This window comes from Myotis nattereri, assembly GCF_964212035.1.
Source record: "Myotis nattereri genome assembly, chromosome: 4".
Taxonomy (NCBI): domain Eukaryota; kingdom Metazoa; phylum Chordata; class Mammalia; order Chiroptera; family Vespertilionidae; genus Myotis; species Myotis nattereri.
The window spans coordinates 101,696,487-101,724,232 of NC_138079.1; the positions used below are offsets into that span (position 1 = coordinate 101,696,487).

Genomic DNA, 27,746 nt, shown 5'->3' on the forward strand with positions numbered 1-27,746 from the left:
GAGACGCTAAGCTCTACCCCCGTGTGGCATCCGAAGCAGAACAGGGCTGTCTAGGAGGAAAAGGTGGCCCACGCGGGTCTCTCCTTCACGGCACACACTGATCTGAGGGTCCACAGATGCATTTTCCAGGATGATAGGCAGGGAACCAAAAACACCCACATGCGCATGAGTTAGTTAGACCAACAGCTTTATTAAAAAATTAAGACAGAGACAACATACTTTAAGGAGATAAATAAGAAAGAGGACAGCGAAGTCTTCCTACTGCCACGATCCTGGCGGCGTGGAAGTCTTCCTACTGCCACGATCCTGGCGGCGTCGGCCTCAGTTGGGGCATCCGGGAGCCCTGCGGGCAGAAAACGGGGTGAGGACCTGACATGAGAGCACGCGATCGGTAACACCCGGGGCCCCGGACCGCGGCGCGTGTCGGGGCCTGGGTTTCACCTCCCACATCGTGTGGACAGTGAGCTGAGGCCCCCGGTGGCTCTGGGCGCCGAATCTCACCCACGGTCACGGGCAAGGCCGCGGGTGATTTTCAACCAACGCCGACCTCCCGACCACCGCCCAGCCACACGCACAGCCCGACCTACCTGCAGCCGGAGGAGGTGGGCGCGCGGCGGAGCAGCATTTATAGCGACACCGCGAGCCCCGAGACGCGCAGGCGCACGCAGAGCTGACGCGGCCCCGTGAAGCCAATCACAAGCTGTCTTGGAGGCCCTGGGAACACTCGCGATAGGGATGTTGCGGTCTAGTTCTCGCGGCACTTGGCGCCATATAAATTCTCCCTCCCAGGAATCTTTGTTCTTCTTTTCCGACGAAACACGTGAGTGCTTTCTCCTACTGGTTTGGGCCCGGGCCTCAGCGGCGGCGATCCGCGGACGTCGGGCTGGACCCGGGATGGTGTGACCGCATCTTGGGCGGGAGGGAGCCCCCGTCCAGGCGACCGCGAGTGCCAGGGCCGGCCTTGTTGACTCTTTTTTGTCGCTCAATTTAGCAAATGGCGGATGACGCCGGTGCTGCGGGAGGGCCCGGAGGCCCCGGGGGCCCCGGAATAGGAGGTCGCGGCGGCTTCCGTGGAGGATTTGGCAGCGGCATCCGAGGCCGGGGTCGCGGCCGGGGTCGGGGCCGGGGCCGAGGCCGCGGAGCTCGTGGAGGCAAGGCCGAGGACAAGGAGGTAGGTCCGGGCTGTGCGCGCCGGACGGCCCCGTGGGCGGCCCCGGGCATTCTGTCCTCATCGGCGCCTTCTCCCTCCAGTGGATCCCTGTCACCAAGCTGGGCCGCCTGGTCAAGGACATGAAAATCAAGTCGCTAGAGGAAATCTACCTATTCTCTTTGCCCATCAAGGTAACGCGTGGGTCCTTTTTTCCCTCCCGGATGTTAGGCAGGTGCAGCCTTGGGGAGTCTCATTTGGTCTCAGGATGAGGGGTGAGGTTTATTGGGGGGCTCCGGGATTTGTTTAATAGGTTGTGTGAGTGTATGGGTAGTCGTCTCTGACGTTGGGTTATCAACAAGGAAGCCAAGTTAAGTCTCCCAATGACTGATGTTCAGAGGTGGTGTTTATTTTAATCGCGTTTTTCACAAATCTCATTTCTCGCAGGAATCGGAGATCATTGACTTTTTCTTGGGGACATCCCTCAAGGATGAAGTCTTGAAGATCATGCCTGTGCAAAAGCAGACACGTGCTGGCCAGAGGACCCGGTTCAAGGTATCCCAGCCACCTTGTGCTTTCCTGGGCTGTCGCTGCCACGGGCTTTGGGAGACTCTCCCAGCTCTGCACTGTCACACTTGCTTTCACACGTGTGGCTTTCGTAATGGGGAGAGAGAGAAAGGCTCTCCTCAGGACCTCAGGTTGGCCTCGCAGTGGCCAGCCTTTGCTTGAGGGGTGCAACAGGCCTCGGGTGGTGGTTTCTGAGGCTGTGTTGGTCAGTGGACCGCCAGCCACTTCAGTCTCTTCGCAGGCATTTGTCGCCATTGGGGACTACAATGGACATGTCGGTCTGGGTGTGAAGTGCTCAAAGGAAGTAGCCACTGCCATCCGTGGAGCCATCATCCTGGCCAAGCTCTCCATTGTGCCCGTGCGGCGAGGCTACTGGGGAAACAAGATTGGCAAGCCCCACACTGTACCTTGCAAGGTAGGCTGGGTGACGGGTGACTGATGGGGTCTTCAGTGGCCGTGTCTCTCCAGCCCCAGCCTTCTGACTCCAACCCTTTCAGGTGACTGGCCGCTGTGGCTCTGTACTGGTGCGCCTCATCCCTGCCCCCAGGGGTACGGGCATTGTCTCGGCCCCTGTGCCTAAGAAGTTGCTGATGATGGCTGGTATTGACGACTGCTACACTTCAGCCAGGGGCTGCACTGCCACCCTGGGCAACTTCGGTAGGTGGCCTGCACAAGGGCTATGACCTCTGGGCACTGCTTAATCACAGTATGGGTGGTTGGTGGCCTATTTTCAGAGAGGAAAGCCCTAAATGCAAAGTAACCTCTTCCTAGGAGCGGGACAGCTCCTGCCTACATCTGAAGTTTTGTGTTTTGGGTAAATCCACCAACCCTTTTCCCTTTTCTAGCCAAGGCCACCTTTGATGCCATCTCTAAGACCTACAGCTATCTCACCCCCGATCTCTGGAAAGAGACCGTGTTCACCAAGTCTCCCTATCAGGTACTGCCTGCCCCCACTACCTTGTTAACCGATGCAAATGCAGTGTGTGCCTGGCTCGACAGTGAATGCCTTGTCTGTCTTTCTAGGAATTCACTGACCATCTTGTCAAGACCCACACCAGAGTTTCTGTGCAGAGGACCCAGGCTCCCGCTGTGGCCACCACATAATTTTATACAAGAAAAATAAAATGAATTAAGCCTGCTAATAGTTGCCTTTATTTAGGCTCATCAATGAGTCAAGGTTGAGGGCTGAAACTGACACCAGAAATGGGTTTTTGTCACTGTTTTTATTCAGCAAGAGATGGTCATTCATGGGGGAGGGACTCAATGAGCAGCAGCAGCAGCCTCTCTGGCAGCTTTTCTCTCTTCGAGCATCCTCTGCTTCTGTTTTGCCAGGCACTTCCTGGCTGAATAATGGGCTCCTAATTCGTGATCTGGGAAGAGATGGGAGAGTCATTGGGCCACTTCTGCCATAATGTGGTGGCAAGTAAAGTCAAGCATCCAAGACAATTACTGGCAGAAAGGGGACCTGGGGCATAGTGATAATTCCCTCTTACACCCTGCGAGGCTTTGGGAAAGTATGGCAAGTATATTGATCTGAGGACTGGTTATTTCAGTGCCCACAGCTGTTAGGAATGGAGGGTTGGCTAGCAAGCAGGAGGGTCAGGCTGAGATGAGGTTCACTCACAACGGTCCTGGTAGGCCTTGGCCACCTGTGCGAACTGCTCCACCTCCTTAGCACAATTCTGCCTGTAGCTCTCGCCTTCCCTCTGCTGACAGGCCTTCAGTCTTTCCTGGATAATGTTGACAATTTCTTGATCAACTTTGCTGAAAGAAAAGGGAACAAGAAAGGTGGTCTACAAAGAATCATTTCTTTGCACCCCAAGAGAATGAAAGCATGGGTTGGACCCTATCTGGCCCCTCCACCCCCAAGATCTTGGGCATGATCTGGCTGCTGTGTAGGGCTCTGTTCCCCAGTCAAGGGCAGACATACTAGTCTCTTCTCCATTGCATTTCTGCTTCAAACATGCACAAGACATCGTTTTCCTTGCAGTCGGTGATATCCGGCACCCGGCGGAACTCCCGGTGGTAGTAGTAATACTTGTTTTTTGCATGCTGCTGCTCTATAAACTCTGCAAAGAGAAGCCCCCAGACTCAGGTCCCATTGGTTTGGTCAGGGCACGGGTTAGCCCAGGGGTCCTCAAACTATGGCCCGCGGGCCATGTGCAAATACAAATACTGCGTTTGTTCCCGTTTTGTTTTTTTACTTCAAAATAAGATATGTGCAGTGTGCATAGGAATTTGTTCATAGTTTTTTTTTTAACTATAGTCCGGCCCTCCAACGGTCTAAGGGACAGTGAACTGGCCCCCTGTTTAAAAAGTTTGAGGACCCCTGGTTTAGATGGACTCTGCTTTATTGCTAATAAGCCACAGGAGGGGCAGATTTCCCATGTCCTCAACTTTCACAGTGACTGGCAAGTGGGGTCCAGTGTAGGCTGGGAAGGGCGACCAGGTTTTATGGAGCTCCCTGTCACTGTCTCCCACCCCCCAACAGCTCTATGGGGCAGGTCCTTACTTACAGACGGGACTGAAGCACAGGGAAGGCAACCTGCACCGGGCCTGCCAGCCAACCCCCACCACGGACTCCACTGCAGTGTGTACACTGAGACTCGGAGCCACCAGCAGGGATTCCAGGCCCAGTTCTGCCCCCACTCACCTGGCCTAAACTCCCCCATAGGAGGCCAACAAGTGGGACCAGGGAAGAAATAGTAGCACACGGAGTGGGTCCCCTGCCTTTGCCAGACCTTGGGGGTCTGGTTTGCTGACTTGATCCTCCCCAACAAAAGAGCAGGCCATGCACACCAGTGTTTCTTTTAATGAATGAAATTGGTTAGTTAAACTAATATGGATGAATTGCCAGGCACTAGTGACCGAGGGCAGAATGTGTTCTTGCTGCCATCCCCCCCCCCCCACCCCGCCCCCCCATGGCTGAACCACAAACTGGGCAGTAACTGTTTTAAACTGGACTTGGAGCAATTTGGGCGCACACGGAGGACAAGTCATACATAGCATGTATAGGCTGCGAGGAACTCGGTCATCACCCGACCACCCGATGACTGCAGGCGTGCAGAGGGTCAGCAAAGAACCCCTTCCTTTCAAAACCCGTTTGCTGACCCCGACTGTACACAACGCAGGACGGGGAGCGTGCAGGGAGACGGGCCTCACAAGCCCCAGGACACGGGCGATTGCAATAGGCAAACCACCCCTAATATCTGGGCGAAGTGGGAGACCGGATTGCGTGGCGAGTCCCCCACGCGGTGGGAACCCGAGAGCACCGAGGGGTCTTGGAAGGGGGCGTCCCCGAGGCAAGGCCTGGGGGTGTGGTTGGGGGTCTAAGTAGGCGATGAGGCCCGAAGATCTACGGGTGGGCGCCCCGGATGGCGGCGGGGTGTCCAGGTTAGGCCACGGGGTCCGCAGTACCGGGGAACTCGGGGAGCAGCGGGGACCGGGTGGAGCCCGTACCTCTCACGAGGGTCACAGGCCGGTCCACGAGGAGGTCGAAGGCCTTCGTCAGATAGGTGACGGGGTTGGGCAGCGAGGTTTGCGGCGACGGCGCCGGCGTGCGGCGCGGGGGCTCGGGGTACACGTCCTTGTCCCAGCTGTCCGGCATGGCGGCGGCTCCCGGCGGCTCAACCTCGGGCACCGTGTCCCCGCCTCCGCCCCGCAGCGCGGCCTGGTCCGCCCGCAGCAAAGGACGCCCCGAGGGCCGCTGCGCCTGCGCAGGGCGGGCGGGGCTCGCGAGGCAACATGGGACTTGCTCTCGACACGCCCACGTTCGGGCTCGGCAACGTCTCACAGCGTGGGCGCCCCCTCGTGGGACTGAAGCGCCAATGCACATGCGCCGCCAATGCACATGCGGCGTCCTCCGGGGTTTCTATGGAGTATCCCTGCTTACATTCTAAAGTTTAGAACACAAGCCCTGGCCGGTTTCGCTCAGAGCGTCGGCCTGCAGACTGAAGAGTCCAGGGTTCGATTCCGATAAAGGGCACGTGCCCGGGTTGCGGTCTCCATCCCCAGTAGGGGGCGTGCAGGAGGCAGCTGATCAATGATTCTCTCTCATCATTAATGTTTCTCTCTCCCCCCCCTCCCTTCCGCTCTTTCTAAAATGCAATAAAAATATTTTAAAATAAATAAATAATAAGAGGAGACTGAATAAGTAAACTATTAAGGCCTGTGCCAAGTGTAGTGAGGAACAGGATGAACACAGCTGGGCTCTCCTGCAGAACTCGGGGCAGTAGAGCAAACAACCAACTACTCATAAACAACGTCAACTCTTCCAGGATGCCTCTTGGATTGCTCATTTCCTACAGCCTTCTCTGGGGGGCCTTTCTTGGGGGGCCTGCCTGGGGCAGAGCAGAAGGCAGGGCTTGCCCCTGAGAGCCCCCATTTATAGAGAGAAGTGGTTCCTATTGGGGGCACAGGGTGCTCTGATCCTGTTCTGATGGTTTCATCCTGGTCCTGAGCACTGTTGTGTCCCTGAGGCACCTCTACTGACCAGGGCCCTGCTGGCTGCCCTCTGTGATCTCCACACCTGGCATGCATGGCCCCTGACCAGCACTGAGGCGGGAGGGTGCTGGTCATTTCCTGTCCAAAGGCTGGGCCCAGAGTCACAGAGCCATCAACTCTACGGACACACAGAATCTGGAATCACAGAAATGCCACCTCTTCAAATCATGAGCTCTTGGAAACACACACTGTCAGACCCAAAGAATCATAACATTGGCCCGCAACATCAGAGGGAACGAGGGAACCTCTGCCTTTGCCATGATGACCTGACAGTGCTGAGATGAGGACCTTCTGCTGCTGCCTGGGAGCAGAGGGACTCACAGATCATGCAGCAGAGGCAGAAAAAGGTAAACGCGAGGGAGGAACCCAAGTAGCTTGTGGCTCTGTGTCCAGCCCTCCTGCCCTCGGCCTGTGTGCCTGGAGCCAGTCCCACCACACCCAAATTCCCTATAGCGCTCCAGCACCAATGGCATTCCCTCTGCCCTGTGTCTGCAGCAGTTTCTTCTACGCTTCATTCCCTCAGTGGAAGGGGTTACCCCTTCCCTGTGATTTTATTCCCTTGGGGCTCAGTCCAAAGTATTAAAAGTAGCTTTGTGCCCTACCTGGTTTAGCTCAGTGGTTAGAGCGTCGGCCCACCGACTAAAGGGTCACAGGTTCGATTCCCGTCAAGGTTGCAGGTTCCTATCCTTGGGTGTGGGAGGCAGCCAACCCATGTGTCCCTCTCACATCAATGTTTCTCTCTCTGTCTCTCTCTCTCACATTAATGTTTCTCTCTCTGTCTCTCCCCCTCCCTTCCACTCTCTCTAAAAACCAATGGGAAAAATATCCTCTGGTGAGGATTAACAACAAAAAGTAGCATTGTAATTAGAAACCAACAAAAACCAAGAGTTGTGATATTTCAGTAGCACAGGATCTTAGCACAAACGGATGCAAAATCCCAGACCCTCAGAAACATCTTAGGCCAATAAAACTCTGGTTCTGCAGCTACAGAACTTTATAACCATAGAATCTTTGTATCAAAAATAAGAGCTTTCAAAACCCCTTTCATGAGAAACTTCAGCCCATAAAAGTATCTAAATGTTCTTGGCTTACAGCTATTACCGTCAAGGGATCCTGATATTGAATCAGGGCCCTGGGGATCCTTTGGGCACAGAGTCAGTCCTCCCCATCTCCCTGCAGCTCAGGCTCACAGTACTCAGGGCAGGATGCCTCAATGCCAACAAACTGAACTCAGACCCTCAGCAGCTGCCCTAGAGAAGCCCCCGGGAGATTTTCTCTGCCTCCCACCAGGCCAAGCTGTTCCTGGGAGCAAGTCTCACAAGGAAGAAAGCAAAGGCCCATCCCAGGGCCTCTGAGGAAAGGAGTGCCAGCCTTGGCTCCAAGTGTCCCCATGCCCATTTGATGTCCCCCCAGCGCTCCGCCCAGGCCAAGCCCGCTCCTGGCACTAGAGCCCACACCCGCCACGGGAGATGACCAAGCTCTCCTGCCAGGGGCTAAATCTGGGATCTGGCTGTTGTGTGTCCTGGCCCTGCCACTCGACCTCCAGCACCTGACAGGGAGGCCCCTTTCGTTCCTGACCTGCAGGGATCCGCGGCCATGGTCAGTGGGCTGGGGGGCTGGAGCTGGAGCAAGCCGGCTTCCTGGGGGGGGCGGGGCAGGTGGGCTTTTGGAGTCTCCCCCAGCAGGGATAGTCCTGGGGCCTCTAAAGGAGTAGGGGATTGGAGGGGACCGCAGAGGCCAGAACTTGGACGGCCAGGCCTAGAACAGGCAAGAAGATGGGTGGATGGCAGCAGCCCCTTGTGTCTGTAGCCTTAGCCACAATGTGGGCCTCCCCCGCCTGGACCCAGCCAGGCTGAGCCCACTGAGGCAGAAAACCTGTGGGTGAGGAGGACTTGCTGCTGACTCCATTCGTAAGACACTGCCCTGGGCGCACCTTCCCCTCTGTTACTGCGGACCGATGGAGGCACGGAAGACCACGGAGCGGCTATCTCGGGTCTCTAGCTCCTTTCTCTGGGTTGGGCTCTGGGACCATCCAGCCATTTCACCAGAGTGACCGCAGCTCCAACCTCCACCTCCTCTTGTCCTCAGTCCCACCGGAAGTTCTCTGCCCCTCGGCACGGACACCTGGGCTTCCTGCCCCACAAGAGGAGCCGCCGGCACCGGGGCAAGGTGAAGACATGGCCTCGGGATGACCCCAGCCGGCCCGTGCACCTCACAGCTTTCCTGGGTTACAAGGCCGGCATGACACACACCCTGCGAGAGGTGCACCGGCCGGGGCTCAGTGAGTGGCCGCAGAGGGGTCCACAGGGCGGGGGGATTTGGACAGAGTCCCTCCGACTGCCCGGGGATCTGGAAGAACTTCCCAATGCTAGAGACCAGGGTTGGACTCCAAAAGGGGAAGTGACTCCAGAGAGGGCAAGGCCCTGCCCATGGGAAAGGCAGTCAGTCCCCTGAGGTGGGTCCTGTCACTGCCCCCGGTTCACAGATGAGGAAATGGAGCGGTTATAAAACTTGCCAGTGGCCCAGTTAGTAAGTGGAGGAGCTAGGAGTCAAAGGCAAACACCCAGTTATATTTAGTGTTTTGGAGTCATTAAAATTCACATGTGGTTGTAAGAAACAACACAGAGAGATTCTAGGTACCCTCACCTGGTCTCCCCCAATGGAAACCTCTTGTAAAGCGAAAGCTATGTCACAGCAGGATGCTTGTTGACCCATGTTTCCCCAGTTGTGTTTGCGTGTGCACATGTGTATTTGGTTCTATACAGCTCTGTCATGTGTACATGTGTGTACCCATCACCTCGGAATATTCCACCCCACATGGGTCCCCCTGGTGCCCTTTTATAGCCACAGCCACTCCCTCCCCCAAACTTTTGGCAACCACTCGCCTGTTTTTCATCTCTCCTAATACATATATATCTTTTAGTCCTTTTATCTTTTTTAAAAATTATTGATTGAAAGAGGGAGGGAAAGAAATTGATGTGAGATAGAAACATCGATCAGTTGCCTCCCACACATGCCCACCTGGGGATTGAACCCACAATCTGGGTGTATGCTCTGATCAGGAATGGAACCTGCCATCTTCTGGAGTACAGGACAGTGCTCAGCCAACTGAGCCACATCAGCCATGGCTCTCCTAAATGTGTGTGTGTGTGTGTGTGTGTATGTGTGTGTTTTAAATAAAAATATTTTTATTGATTTTTAGAGAGAGAAGGGAGAGGGAGAGAGAGAGACTTGATGTGAGAAACATCGATAGAATGTCTCCTGCATGCCCCATCCTGGGGACTTAGACCATAACCCGGGCATGTGCCCTGCCTGGGAATTAAACCGGCGAACTTTTGGTGTATGGGACGATGTACTCAACCAACTGAGCCACACCGGCCAGGGCTCCAAATATATTTTTAAAACAAAGAACTTCTTTTACTTTGTAATAGCCTCAGTCATAACATCTATAAAATCATGGGTTCCGACAATTTATAGGTTTTTACCTAGAACTCATCAGCATACATTTTAACTATAAAAATTAAAAAACGACCCTTTGTGCCCCACTAAAGGAGGCCTAACCCCACCCTTTGGGGGATGTTGCCATGGCTGTTGCTCTCCTAGTCAACTCCCAGGTGGTCTTGTGGGGAAACTGAGGCAGGGAGCAGGTCAGGCCTTGCCTGAGATCTCAGTGTCAGAGCTCGCATGGGCCACCGGTGGGGCCCTGACCAGCAGCTGCTCCATGTCCAGGCAGAGAGGGAGAGAAGGCGCAGGGGGCAGGTCAGGCCCTGCCTGAGATCTCAGTGTCAGAGCTCGCATGGGCCACCGGTGGGGCCTTGACCAGCAGCTGCTCCATGCCCAGGCAGAGAGGGAGAGAAGGGGCAGGGGGGCAGGCAGGCTCGGGGCTGGAGGTCGGCGAGGGCTCTGGTTGAGGAGCGGGTCTCTGTCCCCAGCAGCCCTGGGGCTGCGGTGCTCCGTCCTCCCTCAGGCAGGAGGGACTGCGGTTGGCCCTTCCACTCTGCCTCCCTGACCCGTGGGCTCTGGAAGCTCTCCTCCATGCCTGTCTCTGGGTCTCATCCAGAAATTTCCAAGCGGGAGGAGGTGGAGGCTGTGACGATTGTGGAGACGCCACCTCTGGTGGTGGTGGGCGTGGTGGGCTACGTGGCCACCCCTCGCGGCCTGCGGAGCTTCAAGACCATCTTTGCAGAGCACCTCAGTGATGAGTGCCGCCGGCGCTTCTACAAGGACTGGTGAGGGCCCTCCGGGCGGACCCTGTCTGGGCTGGTGGGATGGGGCGCCCTTCGCTCCCCATCCCTGTGCTGGAATGATGGGGGTGGGCAGGAGGAGAAGTGTCAGCAGTATGTGAAGGGCAGGAAAGTGTGTGTGTGTGTGTGTGTGTGTGTGTGTGTGAAAGGATGCCTTCAATTCAGTAAAAGATGAGTATTAGGAGCCTCGAGAGGAAATTGGGATAGAGGAAAAAGAGGAAGCAGGTATTCTAATCCTCAGGGTTAATTAAGGGACTAATTTGATGAAATGTCAGAGTGGGCTCCGAGCTTCCTAGCAGCCAGGGTGAAAAGGGAAACAGCCAACTGACAAGCTCTTCTCATCAGAAAGAAAGGCATTCTCAGGCCTCAATCTTCCCTGGTACAAGGCAAGCTCCCCTCCCCGACACCTGAGGCACCTCACAGACACACCCCTCCTTATGTAGGCACAGCCCAGCCCTGGCCCTCTATGGGCCCTAGAGTCAGAGTGGGCCAGTGTGGCCACTGGCAAGCTGGCTAACAGAGCCTAAGAGGCCACACCCAGGTCAGCCCCTTAACCCCGCCCCTCACCATTAGGCATGCCACAGACACCATCCAATGGAAATGGGAGAGGCCCCTGCACCTTGGGGCTGCTGTGAGGATTAGATGGACAAAGTGGGTCAAGGGTTCAACTGAGAAAGTGCCTGGCAAATGCCATCTGGTCTTGTTTTCAACTTGCCCCTCATCCAGGGACTGTGACCTTTGTGAGCCTCGGCTTCTTCATCTGTAGAATAGGGATTATGGTGTCCATCAACCAGAGTTCCCGTGAGGGTTGAGAACAATGTGCAGTACAGGTGTTTGCTTCTGAAGTGAGGTCAGCAACCACATCAGTGTGGGCAGGTGGCCAGCATGCCCCTTTCCCAAATTCCCGCACACCTGGCACTCACCCGCAGCCCCTAGGGGGCAGGGAGAAGCCTAGCTTACAGAGGAGGACACAGGCTCACAGAGGGAGGGGCAGTCGAGCTTCAAGGTGGTGAGTGGAGCCAGCCCAGGGACTCCAGGGAGGTCCTGGCAGTGGCCACCCCCAGGAAGGAAAGGAGGAGGGAAGGGGACAGTTACTGTTCTAAGACCCATGTTTGGTGGGAGGCAGGTGGGCAGGGGCCGAGGGACCCACCCAGCAGGCCCCTTTGAGCACCCTCTGTGCATGGCTCAGGCACAAGAGCAAGAAGAAAGCCTTCACCAAGGCCTGTAAGCGGTGGCGTGACGCCGATGGCAAGAAACAGCTCCAGAAAGACTTTGCCGCCATGAAGAAGTACTGCAAGGTCATTCGGGTCATCGTCCACACCCAGGTCAGCCCCGTGACCTCAGCCCACGCCCAGTCGGCCAGGTCACTGCTGGGCTCCCCCTCCCCCACCCCAGCCTCCAGGAGCCCTGGCAAATGTCAGCCTAAAAATACCGTGAGTCCCGGGCACAGGACCAAAGGGTTGGCTGTCTGTAGCTCCAGGGATGACATGCCGGGTGCCAGAGCGCTCTGAGGGCTGTGGGGCATTGCCCATGCCCGGTGGTCAACCAAGGTCCTGAAATGCCCCAGAGGGCTTGGGTCTCCTGCCAAATGCCCGGTGTAGAAGGCCAGCTCCTCCTGTGGCTTCTGCTAGAAGTGTGTGTGCGCATCCACATTTGTCCATGGGGTCTGGCTTGATGTGGGCTGACAGGTTACCCTCTGGCTTATTCTGGAACATTCCTTGGTGTCTAACCTCAGGGAAGCCTTTCATAGGCCCTGAGCAGGGATACTCCCTCCCTACCCCCCACCCCTGCCCAGTTACTCTCACACGTGCAGTTCCTAGTTACCCGTGTCGTTGGTTAATGTCCATCTCCCTTGAGCTCCTGGGGGTAGGGGCCACGCTGCCTGTTCAGTGCTGTGTCTCCAGAACCCGCCGAGAGCTTGTGCGCAGCAGGTGTTCCATAAGTGCTCACTGCTGACCGCTCTGCCGTGACCTGACCGTGCTCCTGCTTCCACCTGTGCCTCACCGAGCAGCAGCCAGAGAAGTTTAAAAACGTGAAATTAGATTGCATTAGATCCCACACTTGGAACAAAACTCAAGTTCCTCCCTACAAGACCTGCCCGGCAGGACGCTGCTCATGTCTGACTCCTTGCTCCCCATGGCCTAGCCCAGCGGTTGCCCACCTTTCGGACCTCACGGACTACCAGTGGTCCGCAGACCACCAGTTGGTGACTGCTGATCTAGACACACTGGTTTCCGTTCTGTCCTCCCAGTTCCTCAGGCTCTTCCCTGTCTCAGGACCATGGCCTATGTGGTCCCCTCTGTCCCAGAAGCCTCAGCTCTTCACCTACTGGCTCCTTCTTATGACTGGTGCCACCTCCTCAGAGAAGCCCTCCAGGGCCACCCTATGTGCAATGACGATTCCCTTCCCCCCTAATAGTCCACCAGAACACTTTGCCCTCTCCAGGATACTTGGCTTCTGTTTCCCAACTAGATGGTGGCTCTGTGAGGACCAGGACCCTGTCTGCCGCATTCTATGCTGTCCCCCAGTGCCTAGCACAGGACACGGCTCATAGCCAGATCGGGCACGGGAACGTCTGCTGAATGAATGCAGGCATGCCACCCCGACGGGGGCCGCAGCCAGCCATGCGGCGCCTGTAAGCGCGGCTTTGACCCCATGGGAACGCACTGGCGCGCTGTGTCCTGCAGATGAAGCTGCTGCCCTTCCGGCAGAAGAAGGCCCACATCATGGAGATCCAGCTGAACGGCGGCACCGTGGCCGAGAAGGTGGCCTGGGCCCAGGCCCGGCTGGAGAAGCAGGTGCCAGTGCACAGCGTGTTCAGTCAGAGCGAGGTCATTGATGTGATCGCCGTCACCAAGGGCCGGGGCATCAAAGGTAGGGCTGGGGAGAGATGGCAGCTCCTGGAGGGCCGCCTGGAGGGGATGGGGCCAGACGGGCCTCAGCCACCAGCCCCTCCCGCCTGTAGGGGTCACGAGCCGCTGGCACACCAAGAAGCTGCCTCGGAAGACCCACAAGGGGCTTCGCAAAGTGGCCTGCATCGGCGCCTGGCACCCCGCCCGAGTGGGCTGCTCTATCGCCCGGGCTGGGCAGAAGGGCTACCACCATCGCACAGAGCTCAACAAGAAGGTGGGGTACATGACCCAGACACTGCCCGCTCCCCAAAGGCTCGGATATGCACCCACCAGTGCCTGGGGTTAAGCCCACATCTGACGGGTGTGGACACAGTGCTGGCCCCGGGGGTCACCTGCTGCCCTCCATGTGCCCTGTGCTCCTGGCAGATCTACCGCATTGGCCGGGGGTTCCACAAAGAGGATGGGAAGGTGGTTAAGAATAACGCGTCCACCAGCTACGACCTGACTGACAAGTCCATCACGCCGCTGGTGAGGTTGGGCAGCCGGTTTGGCTGAGGGGGCCTGGTGAGCATGTGTGGGGTAGGTGCGGGAGGTGCTGGGGTGCCCCAAGAGCTCAGGCCCCACCAAACCCCCTCCTTCCTGCACTCTCTGAGCCTCCTCTGCTGAGAGCTTATACTCCAACTGCTGTCGCGGGGTGCAGCGTGCAGCAGCTCTGACTGTGGCCATGGAGACAGGCTGCCTGGGTTCGAACTCCAGCTGCAGTATGTGCTGGAGCAGGTGACTCCACCCTCCTGAGCCTCAGTTTCCCCCTGAGTAAAATGCAGATTGTTAAGTGACCCACTGTGGGAGGAGACCCAGGGTGTGGCTCAGCAGTGATAGAGGGTGTCACTCTTGGCCAGGGGGCCAGCTCTGGCTCCTTCCAATTACAGCTGGGCACGGGCACGGGAGTTCTTCCAGGGTTCCCAGCTACCCCCCAACTCAATGTGGATCCCGACCCGCCTCCCCACAGGGTGGCTTCCCTCACTACGGGGAGGTCAACAACGATTTCGTCATGCTGAAGGGCTGCATCGCGGGAACCAAGAAGCGAGTCATCACACTGAGGAAGGTCAGGGCAGGCAGAGCTGGGGAGCAGGAGCCCCATGGGCTTTGCGAGGGGTGGGTGGCTGGCCTGCCCTGTCCTCCAGCCTGTTCAGAAGAGGGGCAGTGGATGGGGAGAGCAAAAAGAGAGGGGTTCGGGCAGGAGATGGGTGGGTGGGTTGGGGGTTCCCGGAGGGGGTGGGAACCTCCGTCTTGAGGCTCTCCTTTCCCCCGGATCCCCAGTCCCTCCTGGTGCACCACAGCCGCCGGGCCCTGGAGAATATTGAACTCAAGTTCATAGACACCACCTCCAAGTTTGGACACGGCCGCTTCCAGACAGCCCAAGAGAAAAGGGTCTTCATGGTGAGTCCCCCCATCGCCCTTCTCTGGGGCTCAGACCGCACATCCCACCTGCTCCAGAGTGGGGAAGCTGGAGCAGACTGGGGTGGCAGGATGCCCCCCGCACTCAACCATAGGAGGGGGCTTTTAGAGTCTAGCCCTGGGCACTAATTCTTGCTGGAAAAGAAGGTAGAGGAGGGACCACCATGGGAGGGGCCGGCAGGGCCGGCTCTGGGTGACTCAGGCGGCTGGCCAGGGGCAGCATTCTGAGCCAGACCCCTGTGATAAACGCTTCTCCGGTCCCCAATCCCACAGGGTCCCCAAAAGAAGCATCTTGATAAAGAAAAGCCGGAGACCTCGGGAGACTTGTAGGCGGCTTGGGATGGACGGAGCCTGAAAGAAGCGCGCGAGACCCCGTCTCCCCGCCCTTGTCTAATAAAGGCTGGAGGCAACTCTTCCCGCGGTGTCTGAATTGAGGGCATGGAAAGGCCGGGAGCGCACACCCCAAACCCAGCGCAGCTCGGCGGCGCCCCCTGGCGCTGGCCCGCGGGAACGCAGCACAGGAGCGGCCCTCAGGACAAGTCGATGGGCAGGGCCTGCTGGGAAGGCTGGAGGAGGCGGGTTCTCGGGAGGGGGCGGGCCTCCAGGAGGAGGAACCCGGAACTCTGGTCCTATTGGTTCCCGGGAAGGGGCGGGCCCTCCGGAGGCGGGCCTCGCGGCGTCCCTGGACGTGATTGGTCTCCTGGAGGGGGCGGGGCCGCGCCCGCGGGGGCTCGGTGCAGGCTTGCGGTCGGTGGCCTCAGACCTAAGTGAAGCGAGCGACGGTCGTGCAGCGGTCCGGTCGGCGCCATGTCGTTCTGCAGCTTCTTCGGGGGCGAGGTTTTCCAGAATCACTTTGATCCGGGTACAACCTCTGACCTGGCAGAGCAGCGGGGAGGGGGCGCGCATGAGAGGGGCCGTCGCTGCCCTCGGATGGTGCTGGAGCCCTGGAGTCCCGGGGATGGGGCGGCGAGTGGGACCGCGCGGGGAGGAGCGCTTGTAGATAAAGGGGATCACGGAGGAGGGAGGCATCTGGGGGGCTCGGAGAGTAGGGGGACCTGAGGGGAGGAGGACATTAGAGGGGGTCACTCTCCCCAAGGAGGAAAGCCTTTGAAGGTGAACGTGGCCGTTTGCGGGGCAATCAGTGGGGTCAGGGTACAGGGGAGGGGGTGGTAGGGCTCCGGGTCAGGATCTGGACTTCGGAGGGACGCGGTGGAAGAGGGCCTTGTCCAGGGGCAGCGGCCGCTCCCTCTCCCTGATGTGACCCCCGCCCTTTCCCCGTCGCCGTTTCCTGGGACCTGCGAGGTGAGCCAGAAGCACAGAACGTTCCGTTCGGATCCGAATGTGCTGGCCTTGGAGCCTCCCCCACCTGCCCCGGGCCCGGGCGGGGTCGGGTAACCAGGTGCAGTGAAGTTTGGCCGGGCAGCCTGGGCGGGGTGGGGGAGTGGGTCTGGGAGTGGTTTGTGGCGTGGCCAGCCCGCAGCACTGGCTCCAGGCTCTGAGAAGCCCTGCTGAGTCCCCTTCTGGGCCGGGCTGCTTGGTAATGGACTAATTTGGTAAAAAACGTGCCGTAGGCGAGACTAGGGCAGCAACTTACTTGGGATGGAATCTGTCGGGTATCAGCTCTCCAGAGCACTAGGCTCTGGCGCTGAACATCTGTGGATATTTGCTGTGACAGAGGACCCTCTGGGCAAAGCCATTCCCTGAAACCCGCTGCCCTGGGACCCTCAGGCTGCTCTGCCAGGCCGGCAACTGCAGCAGCTCCTGGGTCCTCTTTGCTTCCTCCTGCAGTTACTGGTAAAGGCTGAGTAGCTCGGGGACTCCAAGGGAGGCTTACCCTGAGCCAGGTAGTGGGTAAGGGATACCTGCTTCCTGTTCTGCCAATCAATCCCCGCTTCTCCTCCCATCAAAGTGCTCTTTTTTATTTTTTCTTCAAAGTGCTCTTTTGAGAGTAGGTTAAAACCTGTTCTCCCTGGCCCCCTGTCTGGCCTGGAGGCCGTTCTCTTTGGACAGGGAGAGCCAGCCAGTGGCTATGGCTGGGAGCCCAGCTCAAGGCTTCGCTGAGCAACAGGACAGCCACTTGGGAAGGGAAGGGGGCTAGGTGGTGGTGCTGGCCATGTCATAGCCTCCACTGTGTGGGGCCTGTGAAGGGTGAGAGTGCTGTGTCCTCATCGGACTTCCTGTGTTTCTTCCTGGTTGCACACCCTCCAGCTGAGTGGTTTGCGTCACTGAGCTTCAGGTTCCTCATTGTACAATGGATAGGTCTGCATCACAGGGCTGCTGAGAAGAGTCAATGAAATAAGAGTGAAAAATGACTCTCTTGGTCTCTGGCACATGCTAAGAACCACTAAATGTGCCCTGGCCTGTTTGGCTTAGTGGATAGAGCTTCGGCCTGCAGACTGAAAGGTCCCAGGTTCAGTTCAGGTCAGGGGCACATGCCTGGGTTGCGGGCTCGATCCCCAGTAGGGGGTGTGAAGGAGGCAGCCAATCATTGTTTCTCTCTCATTGTTGATGTTTCTCTCTCTCCCTCTCCCATCCTCTCTGAAATCAATCAAAAACCAAACTCCCTACTTAAAAAAAAAAAAAAGAACCACTAAATGTGAACTCAGTGGTGTGTCTCCCCCAATTCCCAGGTTGGGATGTGGGGAGGGTGTGCCTCTCACTGCGACTGGGGAGAGTGCTACGTTTTACTGGGTCAAGGATTTGGGAGCTCACCCCAAAGAGGCTGGAGGCAGCCCTTTGCTTCTGCCTCTCCTTCCGCCTCCAGGTGTCTACGTGTGCGCCAAGTGTGGCTACGAGCTCTTCTCCAGCCGCTCAAAGTATGCGCACTCATCGCCATGGCCAGCCTTCACGGAGACTATCCATGCTGACAGTGTGGCCAAGCGTCCAGAGCACAACCGGCCTGAAGCCTTAAAGGTGAGTGGTAGCAGTAGGGGGTGGGAAGGGGGGTGTTGGCCACCCCTTCCTTCTGCTCCCCCTGCAGCTCTAGGGGCTTAGAGTCTGTCTACCCCAGGTCTCTCCCCTCAGCCAGGGAAGCTGCCACCCCAAACTCTGAGACCGCCTGGGGTCTTGGTGGGGACAGGGAAATAGGGCGACTTTTCTGCGCAGGCTCCAGGATGGAGGTCAACCTCTCCCGCCATCAGTTTCCTCAGGAAATGGGTATGGGGAGGGCAGGGTCCGCTGGTGGCAGGTGGGGCCATTGCTGTGACGGTTTTGTGGCCGGAATCACGTGGCTGTTTTTCTGCTCTTCCCAGGTCTCCTGTGGCAAGTGTGGCAACGGATTGGGCCACGAGTTCCTGAACGACGGCCCCAAGAAGGGACAGTCGCGCTTCTGAATATTCAGCAGCTCTCTGAAGTTTGTCCCTAAGGGTGAGTGTGCCTTCAGGAGCTGGGAATAGGCCTGTCATACGTTTTAGAGGCTCTTGGCAGGGGGCACACTCCTCTCATCCACTTACAGTGACAAAGCGTGGGGACAACAAAGCACACTGCAGGGCTTCCCACGGCCACCCCAAAAGACAGCTGCAGGACAGGGACAGAGGAGCAGATGTCCTGCCTCCTGTGCCTGGTTGATCACATGTCTCCACAAAAGGGACACCTGAGGGTGAACGAGGCAAAGGATTTTCTCCAGAGATCTGGCTCTCCCCCTGACTAGAGTGCACCTGGGGCCTGGCACGTAGTAATAGCTCATGTAGGCACTTCTGTTGGCCGTATTTTTATTATTCCTAGTATGTTTTGGGGGGTTGTATTTCATTTTCCTGCATTTTATCTGAGCTCAGCCTCCTCTCTGGCCTTTGCTCTCCTGGTCACACAAATGCCCACAAATCACCTCATGTCTGTTTGCACACCCAGCCATTCTCAGGACTCCTCCCAAAACGTTGTAGCTCAAATCCCCGTACTTGCCACCTGTGAGACTGTGGCCAGTCCCTAGTCCGGTTCATCCTCTGTAAAATGGGGCTGCTGACAGCCCTGCTTGCTGCATCATTGAGGTTAAACTAGGGTGTCCGTAGGGGCTGGTGCATGATGAGGTGCGAAGATGCTTTTGTCCTTTGTAGTTACTTATCCTCTGTCTGTATGCAGGAAGAAGAGGCTCTAGGTTGTGATGGGGCACACAGACTCCCCGAAGCTGGGTGTCTGGGTCCTCTCAGCTCCCCGGGCTTGCAGGTGGAAGTGGAGGGTGTGAGTGCAGGGGATAGTATCTGAAACATAATTGAGCATTTTTTTTTCTCTCCCCCCCTTCCTTTCTTTCAGACCAAGAAACTTCTGCCTCCCAGAGGAAGTAGGTGGGCAGCCCTCGGCCACCCCAGATGGCCACTCACTGGCCACCCTTATTAGGAATTGAAACCCTGCACATTCAAACAGGGAAGGGGTGGCTGAGACATCAGGAAGGCTCCCAAGGCCTTGACCCTGCGCTGGTTCTCCTTGGGAAAAGTCCCGGTTTGCCACCGATGGCCCATATCCTGCTGCCGGGACGGGCCTGCAGGGCCCTGTGTCAGCTCATCTTGGCCTCAGGGAGGTGGGTTCTAGGCTTGGCTCATCTGTGAATGACACTGCACCCCGCCTTTACTTCTTCTCAGTCCACTGCCCCCTTCCTGCCTGTGTGGCCCAATTCGGAGATGGACTCTGGCCTTCACCAAGGCTGGTGCCCATCTCCCTGAAGCCATGCCAGGAGACAATGCCAATGGAGGCGGCCCCAGCCAGCTGCTCCAGCCTCAGTCACTGCATGATTCACTCTGGTTAAACCCTTCCAGGCAGCCAGAGTGTTGAAGATCTGTGACTTGTGGTGGGAGTGGGATGAGGGGACAGACCTTTGATCTCTCAGATACAAAAGGGGAAATTCTGAACCGTGTTTCACAATCTGTGTGGCCGCTGCTTGCCTCACTTGGGCCGAGGGAAGCATCTATTGCTCCATTACCTTGACTGCCCAAAGTTGGGGGTTCTGGAGCTCACAGTCTACAGTCCACACATTCCCAGGGCACAGTGGCCACGCTTCATTGCACATGCACTGAAGTTCTTGCCATCTGGGAGGGTGGGTGATGCTGAAACCCTCCTTCCCATCTTGAATCCTCTCTGGAATAATTAGGAGATGAATAAACAAATGAAACCCAGGCCTGCTCTGTTTATTAACAGCATCAGAGTTGCCAGGAAACAAGCGTCAGGCTTTGCACAATTGCTTCATTTGTTCCACAACTATTTACTGAGCATCTGCTTCGTGCCAGGTTCTAGCCTTGGTGCTGCGGATGCAGGCATGTGCAAGACAAACAGCCCTCCAGGTCTGTGGCATAGTTGAGGAGACAGTGAATTCACGTCAGATGACGAGAAGGGCTGTGAGCAACTACAGCAGAGTAATGATGCTAGGATGTGTGGAGGGGGTGATCAGAGGACTCTGCTTTGGCTCCAGTGGTCAGGGAGGAGGGGTCATCTCAACTCAGCAGTGATAGCTGAGAGAAGCAAGAAGAGCTTCCCAGGCAGAGGCACAGCGTGTGCTAAGGCACTGAGATGGCAGTGAACGTGGCATGCCCCAGGCCTTGTAGGGGGAGGTGCAAAATGTGACCTATGAGGAGGTGTGCTATACTCCAAAAGAACTATATGGTCTTTGCAATGTATGTTGACACGTCTGGGGGAAGTGGGGAAAAATATTAAGATATTAAGGGGAGGGATAATGGTAGAAAGAACATAAAGTTGGATGAGGCTGAATTTATTGATAGGGGCTCACTGAGCAGAGATTCTGAATTTAATGTTGAGGGTAGAAAGGGTTCTAATAGTTTGTTTAGTTGGCTGACATGGACCAAAAGGTGGCCCACACTAAGTGGAGTTGAAATGCCAGACCTGCCTTAGAACACTCTAGATAAAGGGATCCAAAGGCCTAGGGAGAGTGGAATGCTGCAGTGGATTTGTCATTTAAGACCTACCCTGGGAATGTCCAGAGGACACACCTTTCCCCACCATTGCCAGGGAAGCCCCAGCATCCCAGAAGAGCTCTGTGATCACTCCTCTTACATGAGAGCTGCTCCCATGGAATGGGGAAACCTAAATGCACTGGGAGACATTGGATCCTGAGATGCCAGGGTCCAAGTGGAGGCACTTTTAATGGCCAAAGTCGAGGTGGGCGTGGTTATCCTAATAGACAGCAGAGTCAAAGCAGCAATCAGAGTCGACTCTTATTGATTTATGGCATTGGCTCGTTGATCATGATGTCCCTAGAAGGGAAATAGATGGGAGGCCTACTGAATTCTTACTTGATCTGTATAAGCAGAAGAATTCTAGGTCAAGAGAACAAAAGTCTAACTTGAATCATAAAAACAGTCATGACGTCTCAATTCCCAGACTTCAGACGGTTTACAGACCCAGAACTCCCAGCATGAAGGGGGGGTCGGGACCCCTTAAGGAAGAACTCTGCCAAAATGTATCCATTAAGTTTTTTTCCAGCCGAAATTTCCTAAAGGGACCTAGACCTGCAGCCTTTTATCAGAGTGCCTGTGTGGGGAAAAGGAAATAATCAGACATTTTGGGGACTCTGGACACTGGCTCTAAACTGATACCATCAAGTCCTGGCTGGGTAACTCGGTGGGTTAGAGCACTGTCCCCATATGGCAAGGTTGTGGGTTCGATTTCCAGTCAGGCACATACAAGTATTAGCCAATGAATGCATAAATAAGTGGAACAACAAATCTCTCTCTCTCTCTCATCAATAAATAAAAAAATAAACTGATACCATCCAGGAGACACATTACTGTGCCAGAGAGAGTAGGGGCTTGTGGAGGTCAGGTGATCAATGAAATTTTAGCTCAGATCCATTTCACAGTGGATCCAGTGGGTCCCCACACCCATCCTGTGGTTATTTCCCCAGTTCTCCCCCCCCCCCAATATATTTTTATTGATTTCAGAGAGAAAGAGTGATGAAAATGAGGGAGAATCATTGGTTGGTGCCTCCTGCACACCCCCTACTGAGGATCGAGCCCGCAACCCGGGCATGTGCCCTTGACCACAATCAAACCCCGGACCCTTCAGTCTGCAGGCTGACGCTCTGTCCGCTGAGCCAAACTGGCTAGGGCTATTTCCGCAGTTCTTGATGCATAATTGGAATAGACACACTCCAGCTGGGAGCAGTCCCACTTGGGAAAGAGGGAGAAGCTACCCCACCCCCTTTCCCCTGCAGGCCTGAGGGCAAAGGTAGTGAGGTAGGAGGACAGTGGGGGCCCCTCTTTAGCCAGCTCAATCCTCAAAGATTGGACGCTTCCCTCCCCCAATCTCCAGTGACGGGCCAGAAACCCAGCTCTGGGGTGAGATCACCTGGCTGGCTCACTTGCTGGGCCCTAGTGGCCGCAGCTCACTGGGCAGCCTCAGGCAGAGCACTTAACCTTGCTCTTGTCTTCAGAACCCAGCCTGTCTCCTTGTTGGAGACAGGAGAGCCATGGGGGGCTGACAGGGGGTGGTGGATTCTGAGGTCCCCTGGCATGGGAGCCCAATGGAGAGCTATGGGCAGGGTCTGGCTGCCAGGGGCCTGGTGAGGGATGGGTATCTCCTGTGGAATCGTAAATTATCCCCCAACCCTTCCTCCTGTAGCTTACACCATAACCTCTGTCCTGCAGCCCCGTTCCTCCTTGAGAAACAAGACTCTTTGAGGGCCCAGCCCCTTCCACTCCAATGCACCCTCCTTGCCAGAGTTGCCCTCAGGCACTGCCTGGTGAGCTAAGGGCTGCTTTGGGGGCAGCTGGCTCCTGGTGCTTTACCATTGTTAGTCAATAGCAGCCACCAGGCCAGGCAGGTCAGTGCACGCGGGCAAGGGGTGGGTGGAAGAAAGAAGAAATCATCTGGGTCTCATTCATCGGCTCAGAGAAGCACCCAATAATGCTTGCAGAATGGATGAGCTAATGGACGATGCTTGGGACTTCTGCTCACCTATGACTTTTGTTTCTTCTGAGTGACAAGTGCCAGGTAGAGCCGTGACCCTGATTGGAAGTGAGGCCCAGAGCAGGTCCCGTGAGAAGCCCCTGACGATGCCTGCGGGTAGGGCAGCCATGTGGGAGAGTGCGCCTGGGGGAGTCGCCAAGCCGGACGAGGGCCACCTAACCCCCAACCCCATAAGAGGTTCTGGTGGGCGCCCAGCGCGATGACTTCCTTCCAGGTCCTCTGATTCTCAAGGTCGCAGAGACTGTGAGCAAGACTGGCCGGCAGGGGGCGCGCTCGCCCCGCCCCGCTGCAGTTTCCGGAGGCCGCGGATTCGGGGTGGCGGGGAGTTGGGGGGCGGCGACGACAGTCCGACTACCGGAGCGGATCCCAGCGCCCGAGCCCCAGCCCCTCAGCCACACCGCCCGATCTGCCCGTGCGCCAGTGCCCGGGACACACGAAGCCTCCTGGCGCCCGAGGGTGCGGGGTGTTGGGGCCTGGCACTCGAGGCACGAGGCACGGAGTAGCTCTTCCTGAGCCAGCTGCCCCTGAAAGCAGCACTTAGAGTGGGACAGAGGTGGAGGGGGTGGGGGTAGGAACAGGCGGTGGGAACAGGATCGGGGGACGCTCCCGGCCGCAGCCCATTCTCCAGGGCAGCTGGGTGGGACTCACCGGCACTGACACCCTGGCCGCCTCTCCCCGCGGCCCTCCCAGGCCCTCACATTGCACCTGCTGTCAGCCTGGCCCACTGGGGCGCACCAGGTTCTGGGCTTCCACCTCCCACACATCTTTGCCCGCGTGTCTCCCCCACGATAATGACAGCGCCTAGCTCACCTCCCCCAACCAGTGTGATCTTGGCAAAACAGTCATCAGACCAGGTAACTTCCCTCAGTGGTTCCCACAGGCTCTGCTTGCTCGCTCCTACCTCTCCAACTTGATCTCCCACTCCACAATGACAGCAGCCTTATTTCTAACTACGTTGTTTTTATGACCCACATCCCCTGCACCCAAACCTCAGCAGCTGGGCCTTTGGACCAGACGGACTCGCTCCTAGAAACATGCCCCCGTGTTTCTGCTTCCTAGGGTTTGTTATCTCCTCCCCACCGGCCGCCCCCCATGTGCCAGAATCCTCCTAGAAGCCTTGCTTGGTGGCTGTGCCCCAGTGGCTCTCTTTGCCCCCCTCACGGCAGAGGCCCTAGGCAAGTCTCTCATAGGTGTGCGTGCACAGACTGGGTGCTTGCCTTCCCCTTGCAGGTGTCACCCTACCCCAGGGCAATAGCTCCTCAATGCCAGTGACTAGGACACATTCATCTCATTTCCTTTCCCAAATGCCATCAGTTGTGCATATAGTCAGGTTCGATGTGGTGGCCCATTGGCCAGGAGGAGGGAAAATGTGGGAGAGAGGGTATGCTGAGCTGCTCAGGCCACTGGGCCAAGTAAACCCCATCCCTGGGGGAGATGACAATGAGCCCAAGAGCACAGGGGGACAGAGAGGGCAAGTCTAGGGAGGGAATCCTGGGGGCAAGTCCATGGTGGGAGGAAGGCCCAGCCTGACCCCACAAAGCCGTGACCCAGCTGCCCAGCTATGCATCCCCTTCACAGACTATAATTATTTCTTTGTGGATGATTTTGGTCCCCGTCTGTCTCCTCCACCTTCCCATGAACTCTACAAGGGCAGGGACAGGGTCAATCTCCACACCTAACCATGATGAGTGTTCATGGATTTACTGAGTGACTGAGCAACCATATGTGTGTGTGTGTGTGTGTGTGTGTGTGTGTGTGAGAGAGAGAGAGAGAGAGAGAGAGAGCAAGACCAAGAGAGCCTATTCTAACTCTCTATCCCTCTCCCTTCTCTATAAAAAAATCAATAAAATATATATTTTAAAAAAGCCCTAACCAGTTTGGCTCAGTGGATAGAGCATCGGCTTGCGGACTGAAGGGTCCCAAGTTCGATTCCCGTCAAGGGCATGTACCTTGGTTGCTGCACAGAGTAGCATCAGATGAATGTAAGTATGTCACATACTGCCTTCAGCCACTCCCTGTGTATCCCATCTGCATGAGTGTGTCCCCGGTCTGAGAAATGAAGGGACCGCAGGAACACCTATCACCCTACCCAGGCCCTGGGCACTAGGACTTTGCTTAATGGAGCTGAGGGGCAAGAAGCATAGGGGAGACAGTTGGTGGCCGCCGGTGGCAGACAGGAGCAGGGGCTGCTGGGGAGGGGGCTGAGAGTTACCTGCAGGTAAGCACCCTCCATCTCAACCTCTCTCCCACGGCTCCCAGTGCCTGTCTCCAGGCGTGATTTGTTCCTTGTAAAATTGTTTTATCTCCAACCAGGACATTTACAAGCTACTTCTGGCTTCAAAGAGCGTGGCAGCAGCATTGCCAGAGAGGAGAGACATAGCAGAGAGGAGATAGGGTCCCGTGGGGTCTGCCCCCAAAGTGCAGGCTGCCTGCTGCCCTGGGATTCCTCCTCCACCTCTGACTCAGTGGCTTTTTGCTTCCTTAGTCCCAAAGTGTGTTTCTTTGCTGGGCCACCACCTCTGAGCCCAGGAGCCTTTGGAGTGTGTCTGGATGTATGCTGGGGTCCAATCCCAGCAGGTCCAAGGGTCCCCAAAGGTGTGGACGGAGTCGGCGAAGAAGGAAGGACACGGAGACAGCGTTCAGTTGATCAGCAGCCTAGCCAGGATCTCTAGCCAAGTTCTGGTTAGGATCTCCACCCAAGTTCTGTGTAGGATCTCCAGCCAAGTTCTGTGTCTAGGTTCTATAGCCATGTTCTCTCGCTAGGTTCTCCAGCCAGGTTCTGTGTCCACGTTCTCCAGCCAAGTTCTGTCACCAGGTTCTCTAGCCAGGTTCTCCAGCCAGGTTCTATCCAGGTTCTCCTGCCAAGTTCTGTTGCCAGGTTCTGTCCAGGTTCTGTTGCCATGTTCTCTCGCTAGGTTTTCCAGCCAGGTTCTGTCACCAGGTTCTGTCGCCAGGTTCTGTCCAGGTTCTCCTGCCAGGTTCTGTAGCCAGGTTCTGTCCAGGATCTTTTGCCAGGTTCAGTCACCAGGTTCTAGTCAGGTTCTCTTGCCATGTTCTATCCAGGTTCTGTAGCCAGGTTCTGTCTCTAGGTTCTGTGGACAGTTTCTGTCCAGGATCTTTTGCCATGTTCTCTCCAGTGAAGTTCTTCTGTCTCTAGGTTCTGTGTCTAGGTTCTGTGTGGGTTCTGTCTCTAGGTTCTGTGTCTAGGTTCTGTGTGGGTTCTGTCCTGTTGTCTTGTTACATCTGTATTTATACCAGTTGATTCCAATCCTATCAATCTCTATTCCAAAGGTTAGGGCATTTCTTATCTCCATTCCAGGGAGTAAAGATTATGTAGCTTAAGCATGATTGTTCGTAGTTAAAGTGATTCATTACCCGCCTGGCACTTAGTTAAGGGGTTTTATTAGCTCCCTAACTTCAGGGGAAAATCCCTACCTGGGGAAACAACCTTTCTCAGAGAGGTGACCCTGGTTAAAACACATAGTGCCAAGAAGGTGAGCAAACATATTAAGAACAGTATGCCATATACGCCAGGTCCCTTGAAACAGTAAGGATGGACCGGCTCCCGGCAGATGTAGAGGGGCGGGGCAGGGAAGCTAGAATCAGAGGGAGGACAGCAATCCCCTGTACAGGGGACACAGGTGGGGTCATTGTTCTCTAAGGAGAGAGTGGAGGTCAATTTTGAAGGTACTGATGTCAGAGCAGGAAGCTTCAACTTAGGGAGCACCCTGTTGGGAAGGGACAAGGAGGTTGAGGCCCTCTCCCCAAGATGATGGGCCCTGGGCCCTGGGCTCTGGGTCTTCTGTCACACATCTGTCTGTGTGTCTGTCTGGCCAACTGTGGGGGTGGGGTGCTTCCCTGGAACTGAGGGGGTATGGAGTGAGGCCCTCCCTAGGTGTCTTGTCTGCTGCCAGGCTAGACTGATCCTGGAAGTAGGTCATTGGTGTATGGGGAGATTCAAACATAGGGCTTTCCACACTGGGGGGGGGGGGGCAGTGGTTGGTGCCTGGTGGCAGGCCTCTGAAACTCCGATTACTTGCCTGTTCATACACACATTCACATGGTCCTATGTCCTCTGTGGAGCATGGGGTTCCTGAGCCTGATTCAGGCCCCTTGCTTTAAAAATATTTTTTTAAAGTATATTTATATTGATTTCAGAGAGGAAGGGAGAGGGAGAGAGAGATAGAAATGTCAATGATGAGAGAGAATCATTGATCGGCTGCCTCCTGTACACCCCGCAATGGGGATGGAGCCTGCAACCTTGGCATGTGCCCTGACTGGGAATTGAACTGTGACCTCCTGATTCGTAGGTCAACACTCAACCCCTGAGCCACACCTGCCAGGCAGGCCCCTGGCTTCTGAAGGAATGTGCTCACAGTCCCCTTCCGGTCCCTGGGGCCCCTCACCAGGGCATGGATGAGCAGACCTGGCCCCGAGCCCCAGTGGCCTCATGTGGGGCCATTTGAATGATACCCAGACTTCCCCATAATGCTCAGGGGCTTCTACTCTCAGAGGCCTGGCTTGGAGCTGTGAAGCTAGGGGACGGGGGTTGGGGTGCGGGCTGAGAGTTCTGTTTCTGTGGGACCCTCTTCTCTTGCTCCTTTAAACTCACCGTGGGGATGAAGGCTCTTACCAGCCCTCTCCTCTTGCAGAGGCGGGACTTCCAGCCTAGAAGGATGTCTGCATTGTAGTAAGTTGAGCTGGGCCAGGCTGGTGGGAGAGAGGAACTGGCAGGTCCAGCTGAGTGCCCCCGGGAAGCAGCCTGGGGCCTGGCCCCTGCCCTCCCGGAGAAGCAGGGACCAGCGGCCGTGGTCCTCTGTGCCAGTCCCTCAGGAAGATCCAAGGGAAAAGAATGAGGCTGCAAGTTGGGGCCCATCCCTGCACCGGAGACGGATCTGGCTCTTTCTGGCGAACGCTGCAGCCCTAGGCCGGCTTCCTGCAGGTGTGCGGCCGCCCCAGGTGGCTACTGAGCTGGAGAAGGCCTCCCTTCTCCCAACTCCTGGCTAAGGGAACCTTTTCACGGGTCCCTCCTGACACTGGGACTCTTGTCTCCCATGGCAAACCCTT

General features: G+C 56.4%; 4 protein-coding genes across 5 annotated transcripts; 3 read left to right on the forward strand and 1 right to left on the reverse strand.

Moving 5' to 3' along the window:
* The first annotated feature begins 571 nt into the window (after nt 1-571).
* RPS2 (ribosomal protein S2) lies at nt 572-2,916 on the forward strand. Its single transcript, XM_081089789.1, has 8 exons — nt 572-820; nt 992-1,171; nt 1,252-1,341; nt 1,595-1,702; nt 1,956-2,129; nt 2,212-2,371; nt 2,560-2,651; nt 2,738-2,916. Exons 2-8 carry the CDS (start codon nt 995-997, stop codon nt 2,816-2,818), a joined length of 882 nt encoding a protein of 293 aa, XP_080945915.1. The 5' UTR covers nt 572-820; nt 992-994; the 3' UTR covers nt 2,819-2,916.
* A 2-nt stretch (nt 2,917-2,918) lies between these two features.
* Nucleotides 2,919-5,491, reverse strand: NDUFB10 (NADH:ubiquinone oxidoreductase subunit B10). Its single transcript, XM_081089790.1, has 4 exons — nt 5,174-5,491; nt 3,645-3,783; nt 3,339-3,478; nt 2,919-3,084 (listed from the first exon to the last, which is right to left on the reverse strand). Exons 1-4 carry the CDS (start codon nt 5,319-5,321, stop codon nt 2,975-2,977), a joined length of 537 nt encoding a protein of 178 aa, XP_080945916.1. The 5' UTR covers nt 5,322-5,491; the 3' UTR covers nt 2,919-2,974.
* A 2,190-nt stretch (nt 5,492-7,681) lies between these two features.
* RPL3L (ribosomal protein L3 like) lies at nt 7,682-15,186 on the forward strand. The gene is made up of 10 exons (XM_081089865.1): nt 7,682-7,816; nt 8,306-8,498; nt 10,278-10,446; nt 11,651-11,786; nt 13,149-13,335; nt 13,427-13,587; nt 13,740-13,841; nt 14,323-14,418; nt 14,634-14,753; nt 15,045-15,186. Exons 1-10 carry the CDS (start codon nt 7,814-7,816, stop codon nt 15,099-15,101), a joined length of 1,224 nt encoding a protein of 407 aa, XP_080945991.1. The 5' UTR covers nt 7,682-7,813; the 3' UTR covers nt 15,102-15,186.
* Nucleotides 15,187-15,488: 302 nt separating this feature from the next.
* Nucleotides 15,489-20,911, forward strand: MSRB1 (methionine sulfoxide reductase B1; the record flags this gene model as incomplete). 2 transcript variants are annotated; one of them, XM_081089866.1, is made up of 4 exons in its annotated part: nt 15,489-15,633; nt 17,536-17,684; nt 18,023-18,137; nt 19,017-20,911. In XM_081089866.1, the coding sequence occupies 4 exons, from the start codon at nt 15,579-15,581 to the stop codon at nt 19,046-19,048; spliced, it is 351 nt and encodes a 116-aa protein (XP_080945992.1). The 2 variants fall into 2 exon arrangements, with proteins under 2 accessions (XP_080945992.1, XP_080945993.1); XM_081089867.1 differs by lacking the exon at nt 19,017-20,911 and having other exon boundaries at nt 15,579-15,633; nt 17,536-17,652; nt 18,023-18,135.
* Between the last annotated feature and the right edge of the window lie 6,835 nt (nt 20,912-27,746).

Excerpts from the sequence above, each read along its gene's own strand:
- RPL3L (XM_081089865.1), top strand. Across the intron at positions 11,787-13,148 it reads GGGTCATCGTCCACACCCAG|ATGAAGCTGCTGCCCTTCCG; the intron begins GTCAGCCCCGTG and ends TGTGTCCTGCAG. Across the intron at positions 14,419-14,633 it reads GAGTCATCACACTGAGGAAG|TCCCTCCTGGTGCACCACAG; the intron begins GTCAGGGCAGGC and ends CCGGATCCCCAG.
- RPS2 (XM_081089789.1), top strand. The coding sequence starts at position 995 with ATGGCGGATGACGCCGGTGCTGCGGGAGGGCCCGGAGGCCCCGGGGGC. Across the intron at positions 1,172-1,251 it reads GCAAGGCCGAGGACAAGGAG|TGGATCCCTGTCACCAAGCT; the intron begins GTAGGTCCGGGC and ends TTCTCCCTCCAG. Across the intron at positions 1,703-1,955 it reads GCCAGAGGACCCGGTTCAAG|GCATTTGTCGCCATTGGGGA; the intron begins GTATCCCAGCCA and ends GTCTCTTCGCAG.
- NDUFB10 (XM_081089790.1), bottom strand. The coding sequence starts at position 5,321 with ATGCCGGACAGCTGGGACAAGGACGTGTACCCCGAGCCCCCGCGCCGC. Across the intron at positions 3,784-5,173 it reads GCCTGTGACCCTCGTGAGAG|AGTTTATAGAGCAGCAGCAT; the intron begins GTACGGGCTCCA and ends TTCTCTTTGCAG. Across the intron at positions 3,085-3,338 it reads CAAGGCCTACCAGGACCGTT|ATCACGAATTAGGAGCCCAT; the intron begins GTGAGTGAACCT and ends ATCTCTTCCCAG.